We start from the raw sequence: 18,656 nt of genomic DNA, 5'->3' as shown, positions 1-18,656 counted from the left end.
ATGTGCTAATGGTGCCCCTTGGACCATGTGTTTTTGTCAAGTCCCATTTTAACGCAGACTGAACCCACCGCAGCCTCCAGGGTCTTGAGGTGGGAAGTTCTGATAAGGAAAAACAAAAGTAATGACAATATTGCGTCAATCACAACAGGGTCATATTTTCAGCCACGACCTGACCTGACCTCACCTGTCATGGCATCGTGTACGGTAAGTGACAAAGTTAAAATATGAGCAGGGAAATGCAGAAGATGCACAGAAGATGATGGATCTGTTCCCATCCTGCGTGGTGTGAGATTCAGCATAACTGGATTCAGATCTGAAAAGAAGATCACCGACCAAACCTTTTCCACTCTGGACTTCAACTCATGCTTTACAAAAAATTAGAACATTGTTAACTGCTATATATGGTCGTTCAGCCTCGAGGCACAAGTGCACAAGTCAGTAGTGGCCTAGTGGGTTAGACACTCGCCTATGAACCAGAAGACGCAGGTTCAAATCCCACTTACTACCATTGTGTCCCTGAGCAAGACACTTAACCCTAAGTTGCTCCAGGGGGGGACTGTCCCTGTAACTACTGATTGTAAGTCGCTCTGGATAAGGGCGTCTGGTAAATGCTGTAAATGTAAATGAAAATGCACGACACAATGACGTTTTAACGAGGAAACTTAAATGAAACGCTCTAGGAGCCTTCAAACAACGTACACAGGCGAGATGTGTGCAGTGTAGGAACAGATAGTCATTCTTTCATACATCTCATGAGCGACACGAGAGTGAGGGAGGCAAACACTGAACGGAGAACACGTGGATATCAATTGTGATTCGTCTTCACATAGTAGAGTTTGGTGTTTCACAAGGTTCTGTCCCAGGTCCGTTACTTTTTTCTCTATACATGTTACCTTTAGGTGACGTCATCCGCAAACACGGTATTAGCTTTCATTGCTACGCTGACGACACACAGCTGTATCTGTCAGCAATGCCAGATCAGAGGCAGCAGCTGAACAATATAGAGAATTGTCTGAAGGACATTAGACAGTGGATGCTCACCAACTTTCCCCTGTTAAACCCTGACAAGACAGAAGCGCTTGTACTTGGGCCTCAAGCAGCCAGGTATAAGCTGTCTGACTACACAATAACCCTGGATAGCCTTTCTATCTCACCGAGTATTGAAGTGAAGGATCTAGGTGTCATCATTGATGCAGGTCTACGTGCATTCAATTTGCACATAGACAATGTTCTTTCACCTTAGAAATATTGGAAAAATAAGAAATATAATTTCAATGCATGATGCAGAAAAATTGGTCCATGCATTTATTACATCAAGGTTAGATTACTGCAAGGCATTATTGTCTGGATGCTCTAGTAGGTGCATGAGTAAACTCCAGCTAGTACAGAATGCTGCAGCCAGAGTTCTAACTAGAACCAGGAAATTTGACCACATCACCCCAGTCTTACACTGCACTGGTTACCCATCAAATTTAGGATTGACTACAAAATCCTACTTTTAACCTATAAAGCTCTAAATGGTCTCGCCCCGCAATACCTGAGCAAACTCAGCCACGCCCCTTCGATCAGTGGGTGCGGGGTCACCACTGGTACCAAAAGTGCAGAAGGACACAGCTGGGAGCAGATCCTTCTCCTATAGAGCTCCACAGTTGTGGAACAGCTTGCCTGTCAGTGTCCGGGACTCAGACACAGTCTCAGTGTTTAAATCCAATCTGAAATCCTATCTGTTTTCTCTGGCTTTTTGTTAAAGTCCCAGACACTCATTTCACTTCATTTTGACGCAGTGTCAATTATAAAGTCCAGTTTATCACAGAGTCCCCCTGTTAGACACAGACAAAGTTAAATTCACCCTAGTTAGACTGTCTTAGTTAGGGTACCGGGCCACTGTAGCACCAATATACCACCATAACCACATATTTCAGTATCGGTCGTACAGTGCAACCGTCTGCCGCTGCTTCTGTTTGTTTTTCTCCGAGACACGGAATCAAGCGTCCAGACTACTGGCAGACCCCAGTGATCAGACCAGCAAATAAATCCTGGTTCCTGACAACTGCTTAACAAGGACATACCGTGAAACAAACCAGAGGGTCACCACAGCCACCACCACCGTTACAACTACAGCTTCAGGGATCTTCAAATGGACCAGTAACATCATTATGGACACGTAATCTAGACCATGACACTGAATACATCCTGGACTTCTCCAACCCTACAACTATATATGAAATAAATGTTGTTGATGGAGGTGATTCGGGGAGACATTTACATTATACACTTACTGTATTTACCAGACGCCCTTATCCAGAGCGACTTACAGTCAGTAGTTACAGGGACAGTCCCCCCTGGAGACACTCAGGGTTAAGTGTCTTGCTCAGGGACATGATGGTAGTAAGTGGGGTTTGAACCTGGGTCTTCTGGTTCATAGACGATTGTGTTACCCACTAGGCTACTAGCACCCCAAGACAAGACAGCAGCACCGCAACTGCCATGAATTCTTTACTGCAGAGCCCGCGCCTGCTGGCTTTTCTTGGCAATGGCTCATGAAAATAAGCAATACAGCTTCTTAAAGTATAATCTCAAAAACGCATGCACAATACAGAAGTATGCAGCGTAATACTGAAAAGTACCTTCATTTATACACTCAGTGCTCGACTGGGGCTTTTGAGACGCGCTAGTGAATGTCATTATGGCCTTTTTTTAAATAATGAGACCCAGCTTGTGGTCCTTTATTTCTTTCCATCATTCCTCCGCCCGATATACAAAATAAAAAGCTGGGAACCACAGTGGCAGTTTTCTGCACATGCTCATTTCCTGCAGGTCCCCTGTCATGACATTTTTGTTTTGGTCTTGTTACAGTATGTCATACAGTACGTCTCCATGGGCTTTGACACCCCCACACATGACCCTTCTGCACACAAGGAAAACCTGTAGGAGAGAGAAAAAAGAAAGGAGTGATACAGAGAGGGACGTCCTTCCAGGGTAGAGTGAGCCTGCAGTTGGTGTCAGTGCAGTGTTTGTGTTTGTCCAATAAGAGAAAAAATCCTACAGTTGTAGAGGTGGAGAAGTCCAAACTTCTGTAGCCCAGAGTCATGGTGTACAATACGTGTCCATTATGATGCTACGGGTCCATTTGAAAATCCCTGAAGCTGTAGTTGTTATGGTGGTGGCGGCTGTGCTAAGTCGTCATTTAGCAGTTGCCAGGAATTAAGTCTCGGTGCAGAATTCCAGCCACTTTGATCCAGTCCCACAATAAGATTTCCCAGGATGCGGCGTTTCACCGTCTGTAGCTTTAAATGCTAATGAGGAGGAGAGAGGCGGGATGAGGAGAAGAGCGGCCTATAGGAGTTGAGCATGCATTCGTGGAAATTATGTCATCAACACCATCCACCAACCACAATGTTTGGTACAGACAGGACAGGATTTAATTTGTGCTCATTTTTACATCCAATCACCGAGCAACTGCAACGCTTCACACGTTTGGAAGCCATGACGGTCGGTGGAGATAATGATTTAGGGGCGGGGCAGGAATTTCTCTGGGCGGAAAAAGCATGAGAAACAGGAGGTATCCTTCCAAATTCCCGATCTGACCGCCAGAGCTGCCATCTTTACACCCATCACCACTTCTAGCCACTGCAGGACCATAGACAGGCTCGGGGAACTCGTATTAATGTGAAATAATCTCACAAAGTCACATTTTCATGTCAGGGGACTTTAAACAGCAGTCAGGAAATATGATGGTTGCCTAAACTGTGGTGAGATGTTTGTGATTCACGATTGTGATTCACTGGAAATGTTTTACTTTTTAACTACACATGTGTATGTGTATAGGCACTGTTCATAATATCCATTATTTTCTATTTTTATTTATTGTCTCCTGCAATTTTTATTGACAATAACTGCATCGAGGACAGGCCTGATTGTGCACGCCTCCTCAACATGTCATCACTTTTTTTACCCAGTGGGAGGAGTTGGGGACATATAAATGACAGGCCGGCGGTGGCCTTTCCCCGAGAAGCGTGGCGTGGGTCTCTGGCTCCAATGCGTGTAGAGGAGGCGAACGGCACCTCTGACTGTGCGCCATGTACCGGTCGACCCGCAGACATGTCCACAGAGATCTACGTGTTGCTCTACACGCTCACGGCGGCCGCGGTGCTTCTGACAGCGTGTGGGAACCTGCTGGTGATCGTCTCCGTCTGCCTCTTCAGGCAGCTGCACACCCCCACCAACCTGCTGATCCTGTCCCTGGCCGTCACCGACTTCCTCGTGGGGATCCTCGTCATGCCCTTCCACATGACGCGTTTAATCGAGCTCTGCTGGATCTTCGGCTCTGCGATCTGTGAAGTGTACAAGCTGTCCGGGCTCCACCTGACCTTCGTCTCGGTTTATAACATCGCTCTGATCGCCGTCGACCGCTACCTGGGGCTCAGCCACCCCTTCCAGTACCGCTGCCTGGTGTCCCTGAACGTCATCCTGGCCGCGGTGCTGAGCATTTGGCTCGTGTCCTTCTTCTACAACAGCTCAGTGCTCTATGTCACCAACTCCTCCATCAGGATGTGTCCAGGCCAGTGCTACTATGGCTTTGTCCAGACCATCTTTATCTCCGACCTGCTCATCACCTTCATTCTGCCATGCGGCACAATCACTGTTCTTTACACGAGAATCTTTGTCACCGCCAGGCGGCACGCAGTTGCAATCCGGGCACTTTGCACCCAGAGAGACGTGACCATCGCGTCAGATAAAACCTCCACCATGAAATCAGAGAGGAAGGCTGCTAAGATCCTCGGGATCGTGGTGGCCGTCTTCCTGGCTTGTCTGATGCCGTATTTCCTCAGTACGGTCATGTTTGACCTGATGGAGGCGCAGTCAGCGTCCAACATCTTCAACAGCCTAGATGTCCTCTTCAGTCTCAACTCCACCATAAACCCAATCATCTATGCCCTGTTCTACCCCTGGTTCAAGAAGAGCATCAAGCTCATTCTAACGTTCAGGATTTTCAGAACAGACCCCTCATTCATCATTTCATGAAGGATCAGCTCTGAATAAAGGCATCGGATAAATGCCACCAATGTATACGAATAGACCTTATTGTATAATCATACATCCCATTAAAGTTTGTTCATAAATAAATATACATTTTTAACAGTTTTGAGTTTAATTTACATATTGGAACCTTCATGAAAACATGAAAATTAATGAATTACAGGAATTTAACTGTTCTGACCAGATTGTCCCCACTACCAGATCCTCCAGTCCCAAAATCACTCACTCTCCATCACAGAAACTGAAACCGCGGTATGTGTGTTATTATGTGAGCCATTAGCAGATGTCCTTTATGTGGAGTATGCAAGAACTTGTAAATTTCCTGTAAATATTAATTTTCCAGATGATTGCTGTCGGTACAACATCAGTTCCTCAATCCTTTATGGTCATTATTTCTCACAATTCTGTTAAAACAAATGCATTAATTACATTATGTAATAATTGTTTTTCATATATAAGTGTGTGTGTGTGTGTGTGTGTATATGTATCTAAAATAACTCAAAGTTTGTTGAAATAGGTACAGTATTTTTATGAACAGCATCTAGACCTCTTAGAATCTTATAGTCCTGGATCATGTCATCCCTAAGTTTGCATTATTGGAGGAGTGGTGGTCTAGCGGGTTACAAGTCCAAATCCTGACCCACCAACGAGCCACTGAGGTCCCTTTGATGAAGGTACCGTCCCCACACACTGCTCCCCGGGCCCCTGTCATGGTGCTCACTGCTCACTAAGGGTGATGGTTAAATGCAGAGGACACGTTTTGTTTCTTGCTGTGCATCACATTGACAAAAACACTTTCACTTATTTGAAGATAAACATATTCAGTTCAGTTCATAAATCATGCATGGATATAAAAACTGTGCACATGCCTATAAATATGGCAAGATTTGGGGAATAAAAAAGTAGACCACAATACGCAATTTCAAAATGTTTCCCACCCTTAACGTGACCAGTAACCTGCAAAATTGTAATAAAAATAATAAGCAAATCTGTTTGAAAAAACAAAAAGTTTACAATAAGATGGTTGTATAAGGGTGCACATCCTCAAACTAATATTTTGTTGAAGCACCTTATGATTTAATTAAAGAACTCAGCCTGCCATCAAGTAAAGAGACTGAAGAAATTTACAAGTGCGAACCTCACTAACACAGGGATTTAATAATACAGACGGGATACGGGGACGTTCTCACAGATGCTACACATGAACCCGAGTAAAAGACAAATAACAGCACAAGGACAGGACATGACTAGGATACATTTATACTACTATTAACAGTTGTTAACAATCAGGGTAATCAGGAACACAAGACAAGGTAACATGAATTCTGGAGTACTGGGAAATGTCTACAGTGAAACTTAGTGGTGGCAATATCATGCTTTGGGTCACTCTCCTTCAGCTGGAACTGGGAATTTAGTTAAGGGGGAGGGATTTATGAACACTTCACTTTCGGCCCCAATGTATGCAAACAGAACTCACTGCAATAATTATGAAACAGGACAGTATGCAGCAGTGCCCCGAACACCTAGGTTCCTACAGAACCTCCCAATCCCATGTTCATGCACCCTCACCCAGGTGTCCAAGGCAAAAAAGTTGATCCACTGTACTTTGGCCAGGATGAAAACCTGATCCCGATCCACCACCCCGCCCATAGGGGGTGAGCGGGCAGCTGCGAGACCATCCACCCGGAAGTAGACGCTGGCAATGAATGACGTGGTTGTGGAGCTGGTGTGGCAGGACCAGACCAGTTGCATCGCTAGGTGCCAAGGGAAGCAACAGCAACTGACACTGAATTATCTTTTGGATTTGCCCTTGCAAATCGTCTGTTTTTGCACCCGCCTGCTGCCCGATGCCCAATGAACTTGACCTGGATGATGCCAACCTACCAGTCCCCTCCTGATGCGCATGAGCCTCGGTAAAACCGTGTGCTCCCCTTGCTGCTGTGTGGTTCCCTGTGAGTCCCTAAACTCAAGCACGCCCATTCTCCCAGTCCTCACGCACCAACCCTAGCACCCACGTCCTTCCATGCCAAGTCCTCCAGCATCTCCTGCATCGTCTGCAAATGTGCCTACCAGCCCACCATGACCTAACCTGGCCCAGCTTCCGAAGGTGGTCCTGCAAAGCTTGGAGGAGCCCGACGACCCTCTCTTTTGGTGAGCAGTGGGCACCATGACAGGCGCCCGGGGAGCAGTGTGTGGGGATGGTACCTTCATCAAGCGGACCTCAGTGGCACCTTGGCACCCCCATATACCTTCTGATTATGGAACCGCCACCACTGTCCCGATATATGTTTGTTTGTGAAATATGTTTCCCCTCTTCTTATCCCCCAGGTGGTGCTGCAAAGCCAGGGAGGACCTGCAATGCCCACAGTGCTGGAGCCCTGTGGTTTCCGCCTGCCCCGCAACCTCCACCAGTGTTTCTGCCTGGGCTCCGCGGACGTACCCTTGGAGGCGTCGCTCTGTCACAGCTGATTCGCAGCCTGACAACAGGGCTCTAATCATGGACAGGCATCGCTGGTCAGGTGTGCATTCGGCCCTCGTGCCGTCTTGTGTTCATTCTAAAATAGTTCCTTCCCTGAAAACAGGTCCTTCTCCTGCGCCTCCTTTTCCCCACGAACCCGAGACGTGACAGGTCTTGTTTTTTACATCACAAAAAAACTACATTTTAAGAGTACCCCCTGTACTACATGACATTTCTCTACATTTAATTTCTCAATCAGCTGTGTCTCTTGAAAATATTACAGAATGATGATGACGACATTTAGGTCTTGTGCGAATTTGAGGTGACATTTGTGGGAGGAGCGGTCCAATGACAAACATATAAATGGCTGCTGAGTTTTGCACTTCTCCAGAACCGTGTCTCCACCCATGGAGAAGCATGAGCACTGAGGAGGTGAACGACACGCTCAGCTGTGTGCCGTGTGCTGAGAGACGCCTGCCCCCAGAAGTCTACCTCTTCCTGTACATGTCCACAGCGGCCGTGGTGCTTCTGACAGCGTGTGGGAACCTGCTGGTGATCGTCTCCGTCTGCCACTTCAAGCAGCTGCACACCCCCACCAACCTGCTGATCCTGTCCCTGGCTGTGGCTGATTTTCTCATGGGCATCTTGGTGATGCCGTTCCAGATGTCTTTCACGATTGAGCCCTGCTGGATGTTTGGTTTCGTGCTCTGTGAGATCTACAAACTCTGTAGCACGCAGCTCATGGTGGTTTCTGTCTTCAACGTCACTCTGATTGCTGTGGACCGCTACATCTCCTTGTTCATCCCATTTCACTACTCCAGTGTAGTCACGCTCAGAGTGATCCTCACCACTGTCCTCTGTACCTGGAATTTCTCTTCACTCTACAGTGTATGTTTAGTCTATTTCAACAGGTTCTACCACAGCACTCAGACGTGTCCTGGTGAATGCTCCTTCATCATGAATCAGGCCTTGTATATCTGTGACCTCCTGATCGTTTTTATCCTGCCTTCAGCCACCATAATAACCCTGTACATGAAAATCTTCATCATGGTCAAGAAGCATGTGGTGGCCATCAAGGCAGTGATCCAGCCAACAAACCACCAGAGCAAAGCTCCAAGGTCTGAGCACAAGGCGGCTAAAGCTCTGAGCGTGGTGGTGGGCGTCTTCATGGCTGCTCTCCTGCCATATTACATCAGTTCAATGCTGACTGACTTCATTGACGAACAGGCGTTCACCATCATGGTAAACTGCTTCTCCATTTTATTCTGCTTTAACTCCACCATCAACCCTGTTATTTACGCCCTCTTCCACCCCTGGTTTCAGAAAAGCGTCAAACTCATACTAACTCGCCAGATATTCAACCCCGACTCGTCACTGAAAAATGTCATTTCATGATAACCTGGTGTTGTTGTTTTTTTTAAAGTGGAAGTAAATGGATGAAATCTGCATTTTAAAATAAATGCATTTCAATGAAAAGTTACGAAGTTACACCTGGTTAAATGGATGATTAAATCCAGTAAACTTCTGTACAATACAATTTCTATGTATTAGCAATATTTTTTTTATATTTAATATCCTTAACATGTGTATGTGGGTAATCAAAGCTGTAAAGAAGATGCATTTGGCATGTCGGTGTGTGTGTATGTGTGTAAACACATTTCCACTGAGAGTCAAGTTGTGGTTTGTACTCTGAAGATGATTAATTTGCATATGCCTGTTACGTGCTAGTGCTGAAATAACAATGTGCAATCATACGTCATGCATTTGTGATGATTGCAGGAACATTGCAGCGCCAGCACTGTTTATATGTAAATTCTCCTCCTCTTTCTTCCTCCTTATCAGGTAATAAAGGTAAATTTTACACATGGCCTGTAGCACACAGAGGTCTTCCCCCGGCCTACTGGGCTACACACACATCTATGAACCAGAAGTCTGCTAAGTCCCAGGTTCATTGTGTCCCTGAGCAAGACACTAAACCCTGAGTGTCTCCAGGGGGGGACTGTCCCTGTAACTACTGATTGTAAGTCGCTCTGGATAAGGGCATCTGGTAAATGCTGTAAATGTAAATGTTCCATGAAGACATGTCTAAGAAATCTGTTTATAGCGTTTGTGGTGTTTGAACTGATCAATAATGATTTCAAAATGAGTTCCAATTATGATGATCATGCAATTTCCACTTCCATGCAGAAAACAATTCTTTTATGGGATTAAGGAAATGTAATTAGGGAGGAAAGAACGGGATGGCCTCTAAACCACATGCAAGTGGTGGAAAGTAGTATGAAGTGGTCACAAAGTTCTTTATGATTCCTCCCACATTATCCTTATCTGCCTGTAGGACCAGGCGTCGGTAGATGACATGCATAAAGAAAAGGCAGCATTCAGTATTGTAGGACCCAAACTAGTACCTTTGATAGACCAATCCAGTGCCTGAGAGCAACAATGTCTCATTGCAAGATGGACAGGTCAGCCTGGTCCACATGATTGGATCCCTCTCTCAGATGCTGATTTGTTGACTGTAATCTCCACTTACTTCTGCGTCTTCATGAAGATTAAAAGCCCCTTATTATTAGAATTTCAGCCATTTTGATTGAGCCCCTCAAGAGATTTCCCAGGACGTGCCGTTTCGGTGTCTGTAGCTTTAAATGCTATTGAGGAGGAGAGAGGTGGGATGAGGAGGAGAGCGACCTATAGAAGTTGAGCGGGTGTTCACGGAAATGACGTCACCAACACCATCCACCAACCACAATGTTTTAAGCAGACAGGAAGTCGTGTCAACGTTTTTCCAGAACAAATTTAAATTAACTCACCAGTTCTTCAGAGTCTCACGTAACAGATCTAAAAAACACATTTGTGCTAATTTTTACATCCAATCACCAAACAAATGTAATGCTTCTCACGTTTGGAAGCCATGACGGTCGGTGGAGATACTGTTTTATGGGAGGGGTGGGAAATTCTCTGAGCGGAAAAAGCATGAGAATCGGGGGGTAACCTTTCCCCTTATGATGTCATAAAAGGCAAAATTCCAGATACAGTCATCTGAGCTGCCGCTCTCTGAATGACAAAGCAGAATGGCCAACTCTTTACACCTATCGCCATTTCTAGCCACTGCAGGACCATAGACAGGCTGGGGCAACTCGTATTAATGTTAAATCATCTCAAAAAGTCACATCTTTATAACTATATCCCGCTATACCCCTCCCTCATTTTAAAAGCATTTTTAGAACAACACATGCCAACAGCACATTTGAGCAGATGAGGGGAGGCAGGGGGTCATTTCACACCCTTGCTCTCCATTTTCTGGCTGGGGCTGGGGGCTGAGAGGACGAGCTGGCCGCCCAGCTGGGGTTTGGGCCAATGGGCTTCCTTCTTGCTGTGGGGACCAGGTTGTCTTTTTGCCTCCACCCCTGGACCTAGGTTAAGCTGCCCCTCTGGGGGTATTGATGCCTGGATCTGGGAGTAAGTAGGGATGGTAGTAGCCTAGTGGGTAACACACTTGCCTATAAACCAGAAGACCCAGGTTCAAATCCCACTTACTACCAACGTGTCCCGGAGAAAGACACTTAACCCCGAGTGTCTCCAGGGGGGGACTGTCCCTGTAACTTCTGATTGTAAGTTGCTCTGGATAAGGGCATCTGGTAAATGTTGTAATTGTAAGCAAGACACTTAACCCTGAGTTTTTTCAGGGGAATTGTCCCTGTCACTACTGTCACCAACTGTGTGACGCAATGAAAGAGAAAATGTTGGAGGAGACATGGAACCAAATTGGGCCAGTGATTGCCTAGCGGTTAATGAAATGGCCTCATTATCATAAGGTTGCCGGTTGGAATGCTGAGTGACCAAGGTGCCACTGAGCAAAGCACCGTCCCTGCACACGGGCGCCTGTCATGGCTGCCTACTGCTCACCAATGGTGATGGGTTAAAAGCAGAGGACACATTTCACTTCAAATTGCGAGATGACACAAAGAGGTGGGTAAGTCTACATCTTTTACTCTGCAAGTGTGTTCGACTTAAGACCCCCACTGAGGTTGATAATGGGTGAATTTACGCCAGATTCATTCCCCCCAAGTCAATGAGCACCTCTCCCTGCTAAGCAACCTTGGAGCTTAAGGACCAGGTGATGGTTATGGACAGGTTGCATTGGGTGCTGGAGCTGGCCTGTCACTGGTCCAGAGCTGTGAGGAGCTCAATGAGGTCATTCAGAGCAGCCCCTCCAGTCTTTGTTGACGAGCCTGTCCTTGATGCCTTCTCTGAGTCCCTGATATAAAATGGTAGGGTGTGCCTTCTCTTCCCAAATGCTGTTGATGGCCAGAATTCAGAACTTTATGGCGTAAGAGACCAAGGCCAGTATGTGACAAGCTGTCGTGTGGGAGCCAGTGTCCCCTTGGAAGGTCTCTTGAGTGAAAGCGATTAAATAAACTGATTTACATTCTTTTCAAGGAGAGCCAAATGCCCACCACCTCAGTGGTACCTCCTCCTCGGATCCCGCGTACACAATCAGGAGGAACCCATGAAGTTGGGGCACACTGTCTTCACCCCAACAGAAGAGGGGTGAAACAGGAGAAGATCTGATATTCTGAATGATTCTGTGCCCACTATTTCTACCCAGGAAACAAACCAACCAAATGAGCAGAAAGGCCAGCCCACCTGGTTTGGTAAGCACAATCATTTCCCGACTCATCTTTTTTGCCATACCATCCATGGCATTCATTGATTCTGGGGCCGTTGGCAATTTCATGATCCTGGACTCATTCCCAACAGACCTACCTACACCCTCGCCCCAATGCCTCTTTGACTGCATCACCCACAGCTGCACCTTCTCTCGTGAGGCTGCCCCAGTGTTACCAGAAGGCAGCACAACTTGAAAGTGAAAGTGAAATTATTGTCATTGTGATACACAGCACAGCACTCGGTGCACACAACGAAATGTGTTCTCTGCTTTTAACCCATCACCCTGAGTGAGCAGTGGGCAGGCATGACAGGCGCCCGGGGAGCAGTGTGTGGGGACGGTGCTTTGCTCAGTGGCACCTCAGTGGCGCCTTGGCGGATCAGGATTCGATCCGGCAACCTTCTGATTACGGGGGCGGCTTCCTTAACCGCTAGGCCACCACTGCCCCAAACTTCCACCACACCAACCCGAAGACATGGCAAAAGAATTTTTGACAGGCACACTCCCACATAGAGGTTGCCTCTGTTCCCTCTCGTCCACTGAATACAAGGTCAGCTTATTCACATTTACATTTTACATTTACCAGACTCCCTTATCCAGAGCGACTTACAATCAGTAGTTACAGGGACAGTCCCCTCCTGGAGCAACTTAGAGTTAAGTGTCTTGTTCAGGGACACGATGGTAGTAAGTGGGGTTTGACCCTGGGTCTTCTGAATAATAGGCGAGTGTGTTACCCACTAGGCTACTACCACCACAGCTTATTCATTGTTTGAATGAATAATGAATATGAATGACTGGTGTGAAGATTGCAGTGGCCACTGCAACAATGTCTTCAGGGACATGCTGGGACGGTGGATGTTCACTTATTTAAATGACATAGTTATCTACTTACCCAAAATTCAGTCACATGTTTAACACATGAGAGCTGTGCTCTTCTCCCTAAAGTTCAGTCCAATGCAGCAGCGTGGCAGAGTAGGGGACTGTGAGCTGCTGGCGGTCAAATGTGGCGACACTGGTTATAGGACAGTGACACTCCCTTCAAAACATTAGTGGGTGCTGTTCTTGGAATAATTGAACTGGAGCAACGGCACCGACGTCAGCCCCATGATCAACTGTACCACTCCGAGGAACAGGTTTGGCTCTCCACTCAAAATCTACACCTCTGGACTGAGGCAAAGAAATTGTCCCCTTGCTTCATTGGCCCTTCATTGTCCTCTACCATATCAGTCTATCCGACATCATATCCCTCCATTCCTTTGGATTCACCCAGTATTCCATTATTCTCAGCTCAGACCATTCGTCATCTCCCCTCTGCATTCTCCTACATGTCCTCCTCACCTTGTGGATGGAGACCCTGTTTACACCTTTGACCACATAGTTGGTGGTAGTAGCCTACTGGGTAACATTCTCAGGGGGGCAGTGGTGGCCTAGCGGTTAAGGAAGCGCCCCCGTAATCAGAAGGTTGCCTGTCATGATTGCCCACTGCTCACTCAGGGTGACGGGTTAAATGCACAGGACAAATTTCACTGTGTGCACCATGTGCTGTGCTAATATGTATCACATGTGACAATCACTACACTTAACACTTTACTTGCCTATGAGCAAGAAGACAAGAAGACCCAGGTTCGAACCCTGAGCAAGACACTTAACCCTGAGTGTCTCCAAAGGGGACTGTCCCTTTGCCTACTGACTGTAAGTCGCTCTGGATAAGAGTGACTGGTAAATACTGTAAATGTAAGTGAAACTTAGTTGATGCTTGAAACTTTGGCCTTGATCCCTGCGTGTTTCATCCTTGATACTTCATTCATTGAGGATTTCAGGTGGCGTACCTACTCCATTCCAGGCTCAGTCGAGGAGAGGGCGATGTCAGCATCATGTGATGGGAATGAGAAGACGGTAACCAGTGTCTATAATACCATCTGCAAACACCATTAGTTTAATAACTCTTAACCCATCTTTTATTTTATTAAACATATGTAAAAGCCGTGTTTAATCAAAGTTTTCCTTAAAAGGAAGGTTTTTAGCTTTTGTTTGATATTTGAACATCTAGTGGAGGAGGATTCAGAGTCAATATCAATGGTTTCCTAGATACTTTCCTAGATATTGGATGAAGTAAAGCAGTGCTGGACGATAGGAGAGATTAAGATCAATCTCTGCTCATGTAAATTACCCTCAATAAACCCCAACTTTTTCACACCAGTTCTTTGTAGTCTTTATATCTTGCTGAGCACAACCAGATGTTTGTTTATCTTTATTTTTTATTTCACTCCTGTCTTTAATCAGGTTGAGATCCTTGAAAATATTACAGAATGATGATGATGACATTTAGGTCTTGTGTGAATTTGAGGTGACATTTGTGGGAGGAGCGGTCCAATGACAAACATATAAATGGCTGCTGAGTTTTGCACTTCTCCAGAACCGTGTCTCCACCCATGGAGAAGCATGAGCACTGAGGAGGTGAACGACACGCTCAGCTGTGTGCCGTGTGCTGAGAGACGCCTGCCCCCAGAAGTCTACCTCTTCCTGTACATGTCCACAGCGGCCGTGGTGCTTCTGACAGCGTGTGGGAACCTGCTGGTGATCGTCTCCGTCTGCCACTTCAAGCAGCTGCACACCCCCACCAACCTGCTGATCCTGTCCCTGGCTGTGGCTGATTTTCTCATGGGCATCTTGGTGATGCCGTTCCAGATGTCTTTCACGATTGAACCCTGCTGGATGTTTGGTTTCGTGCTCTGTGAGATCTACAAACTTTGTAGCATGCAACTCACGGTGGTTTCTATCTTCAATGTCACTCTGATTGCTGTGGACCGCTACATCTCCTTGTACATCCCATTTCACTACTCCAATGTAGTCACGCTCAGAGTGATCCTCACCACTGTCCTCTGTACCTGGACTTTCTCTTCACTCTACAGTGTATGTTTACTCTATTTCAACAGGTTCTGCCAGAGCACTCAGGCGTGTCCTGGTGAATGCTTCTTCATCATGAACCAAACCTTATATATCTGTGACCTCCTGTTCATTTTCATCCTGCCTTCAGCCACCATAATAACCCTGTACATGAAAATCTTCATCATGGCCAGGAAGCATGTGGTGGCCATTCGGGCAGTGATCCAGCCAACAAACCACCAGAGCAAAGCTCCAAGGTCTGAGCACAAGGCGGCTAAAGCTCTGAGCGTGGTGGTGGGCGTCTTCATGGCTGCTCTCCTGCCATATTACATCAGTTCAATGCTGACTGACTTCATTGACGAACAGGCGTTCACCATCATGGTAAACTGCTTCTCCATTTTATTCTGCTTTAACTCCACCATCAACCCTGTTATTTACGCCCTCTTCCACCCCTGGTTTCAGAAAAGCGTCAAACTCATACTAACTCGCCAGATATTCAACCCCGACTCGTCACTGAAAAATGTCATTTCATGATAACCTGGTGTTGTCGTTTTTTTTAAACTTCAGTAAATGGAAAAAATATGGATTTTAACATAAATGCATTTCAATGAAAAGTTACGAAGTTACACCTGGCTAAATGGATGATTAAATCCAGTAAACTTCTGTACAATACAATTTCTATGTATTAGCAATATTTTTTTTATATTTAATATCCTTAACATGTGTATGTGGGTAATCAAAGCTGTAAAGAAGATGCATTTGGCATGTCGGTGTGTGTGTATGTGTGTAAACACATTTCCACTGAGTCAAGTTGTGGTTTGTACTCTGAAGATGATGAATTTGCATATGCCTGTTACGTGCTAGTGCTGAAATAACAATGTGCAATCATACGTCATGCATTTGTGATGATTGCAGGAACATTGCAGCGCCAGCACTGTTTATATGTAAATTCTCCTCCTCTTTCTTCCTCCTTATCAGGTAATAAAGGTAAATCTTACACATGGCCTGTAGCACACAGAGGTCTTCCCCCGGCCTACTGGGCTACACACACATCTATGAACCAGAAGTCTGCTAAGTCCCAGGTTCAAACCCCATTTACTGCAAATGTGTCCCTGAGCAGGACACTTAACCCTGAGTGTCTCCAGGGGGGGCTGTCCCTGCTGATTGCAGGGACACTGATTGTAAGACGCTTTGGATAAGGGCGTCTGGTAAATGTCGTAAATGTAAATGTTCCATGAAGACATGTCTAAGAAATCTGTGTGTTACAGCGTTTGTGGTGTTTGAACTGATGGCGATCAATAATGATTTCAAAATGAGTTCCAATTATGACGATCATGCAATTTCCACTTCCATGCAGAAAATAATTCTTCTATTAAGCAAATGTAATTAAGGAGGAAGGAAAATTATGGCCTCTAAACCACATGCAAGTGGTTGAAAGCAGAATCAAGTTGTCACGACGGGGGAAGGAAGCGCAGAGGCGGGACATTAGGGAAACAATGATTTAATAATAAATAGAAACAAAACAAGGCTTGATGGCCGAAGACAGGGAATAAAGAGGAAAACACAAACTTGCCCGCAGGTGTGTAGCGATTGCCAGAACTCAAAAACTAAACAACGCTGCCAGGTCAAGTTCACATCAAGTTCCCAAAATGTCGCCGCTGCAGAGGGGTGGAGTCACAGGCATTTAACAGTTGTCACAGGTGATGGGCACAGGTGATGTGTCCAGGTGCCATCGATCCTGACAGAGCCCCCCCTCCAAGGGCTACGTCCTCGGAGCTCCAGCAGTACCGTCAGTGAAGGCAGCGGGGCGGACAGCGGCAACCGCAGGGCTCCTGCTCTGCTGTGTCCTCCCCTTGGAGGACCCGGACCCTCATGCTGGTTCCCCAACGTGGTTCAGAACGGCAGCCCCAGACCCTCAGGCTGGCTCCCTGACGTGGTCCAGCATGGCGACCCCGGACCCTCCAACCTGCACACATAAATCAGGGCCGACCCTTCTGGGTACGTGCGGGCATCTCTGCACCTCCCCTTTGACGCCTCTTAATTCTTTCCCTTTCCCGCGCAGGGAAGTGGTACCGGAGCCTGGGGCAACCACATACAGCACCCCTGTCTGGTGCCTTTTGGGCACATGCAGCACCTCTCGCTGCACGTCCTTGCTGGCAGTTCAACCAGCCCGCGCAGGGAGGCGGTCCCGAAACCTCCGGCGACCATTCACGGTACCCCTGTCTGGTGCCTTCTGGGATCATGCAGCCCATCTCACTACACGTCCCCACTGGCAGAGAGGCCAGCTTCTCTCCCTGAACCACGCAGGAAGGCGGTCCCAGAGCCTCCAGCGACAATTCACGGCACCCCTGGCTAATGCTTTCTGGGCACATGCAGCCTCTCTCACTACACGTCCCTGGTGACAGTGTGGGGGCTTTGCCAGACCATCCGGCTAGCCCCTTCTGCTTCTGTTGGGACAAGCAGGCCCTCTTCCTGCCTGTCCCAGCTGTGTCCTCTTGCCTTCCAGGGGGCTCTAAGGCACTCCGCCCCTCTTTACTGGCTACCGGAGGACCCAGCTCAGTTGCTTCCCCGCCCACACTCCTCAGGAGGAGCCCTCACCCCGAACTGCACCCCCCCCACCCCCGGCATATGGACACAAATAACACGCACACACAGACAGAGACAGAAAGAAGGCAGTTGCTGGCTGGTGACCTCCCGTCGCCTTGTTCCACCAGCTTACCCCCGCGTTGCTGTCTTTCCTCCTCGCTGTGCTCACTCCTCTGGATGGGACGTGGGTCTCAACAGACCTCGTGACAATACTGGATGGGCACGATGAGCGGAGCAATCCCCCCTCAACTACACAACGTTTTCAGGTAAAGTTGGCAAGTTCACAAAATGTCACCGCTGCAGAGGGGCGGAGTCACAGGCTTTAAACTGCTGTCCGGATTGGGCACATGTGATGTGCCCAGGTGCCATCAATTCTGACACAAGTGATCACAAAGTTCCTCATGATTCCTCCCACATTATCTCTATTTGCCTCTAGGTCCAGGAATCAGTAGAAGTCATGCATAAAGAAAAGGCAGCATTCAGTATTGTAGGACCCAACCTAGTACCTTTGATAGACCAATCCAGTGCCTGAGAGCAACAATGTTTCAATGCAAGATGGACAGGTCAGCCTGGCCCACATGATTGGATCCCTCTCTCAGATGCTGATTCGTTGAGTGTAATCTCCACTTACTTCTGCGTGTTCATGAAGATGAAAGGTCCCTTATTATGAAGCCTTGGTGCAGAATTTCAGCCACTTTGATCCAATCCCACAATGAGATTTTACAGAATGTGCCATTTCACCGTCTGTTGCTTTAAATGCTAATGAGGAGGAGAGAGGTGGGATGAGGAGGAGAGTGGTCTTAAAAGTTGAGCGGGCATTCACGGAAATGACGTCACCAAAACCATCCACCAACCACAATGTTTAAAGCAGACAGGAAGTCGTGTCAACATTTTCCAGATAAAAAAATTTTAAGAACCTACCGGTTCTTCAGAGTCTAACGTAACAGAACTTAAAAACACTGTTTTATGGGAGGGGTGGAGCGTAAAAAGCATGAGAAACGGGAGGTGACCTTTCCCCTT

General features: G+C 46.9%; 4 protein-coding genes across 4 annotated transcripts in view; 3 read left to right on the top strand and 1 right to left on the bottom strand.

The window, feature by feature from the left end:
- Window positions 1-235: 235 nt before the first annotated feature.
- Window positions 236-18,656, bottom strand: part of LOC114803096 (armadillo repeat-containing protein 1-like) — a 25,648-nt gene continuing 7,227 nt past the window's right edge. The window contains exon 8 of the mRNA XM_029002404.1: window positions 236-313. The gene's annotated coding sequence lies outside the window, so the exon portion shown is untranslated. The remainder of the gene's footprint in view (window positions 314-18,656) is intronic.
- LOC114803095 (trace amine-associated receptor 13c-like) lies at window positions 4,101-5,057 on the top strand. The gene has a single exon (XM_029002401.1). It carries the CDS (start codon window positions 4,102-4,104, stop codon window positions 5,023-5,025), a length of 924 nt encoding a protein of 307 aa, XP_028858234.1. The 5' UTR covers window position 4,101; the 3' UTR covers window positions 5,026-5,057.
- On the top strand, window positions 7,916-8,915 carry LOC114763639 (trace amine-associated receptor 13c-like). Its single transcript, XM_028953409.1, has one exon. It carries the CDS (start codon window positions 7,916-7,918, stop codon window positions 8,891-8,893), a length of 978 nt encoding a protein of 325 aa, XP_028809242.1. The 3' UTR covers window positions 8,894-8,915.
- On the top strand, window positions 13,653-15,584 carry LOC114763638 (trace amine-associated receptor 13c-like; the record flags this gene model as incomplete). The annotated part of the gene is made up of 4 exons (XM_028953408.1): window positions 13,653-13,671; window positions 13,756-13,787; window positions 14,008-14,060; window positions 14,603-15,584. Coding segments are annotated over 4 exons (1,086 nt in total), but the record flags the coding sequence as incomplete, so codon positions are not given.

The sequence above is a fragment of the Denticeps clupeoides genome, chromosome 14 (genome assembly GCF_900700375.1).
Source record: "Denticeps clupeoides chromosome 14, fDenClu1.1, whole genome shotgun sequence".
NCBI lineage: Eukaryota > Metazoa > Chordata > Actinopteri > Clupeiformes > Denticipitidae > Denticeps > Denticeps clupeoides.
Note: the sequence above shows the minus strand (reverse complement) of the source record. Positions and strands in the feature narration are given on the sequence as shown.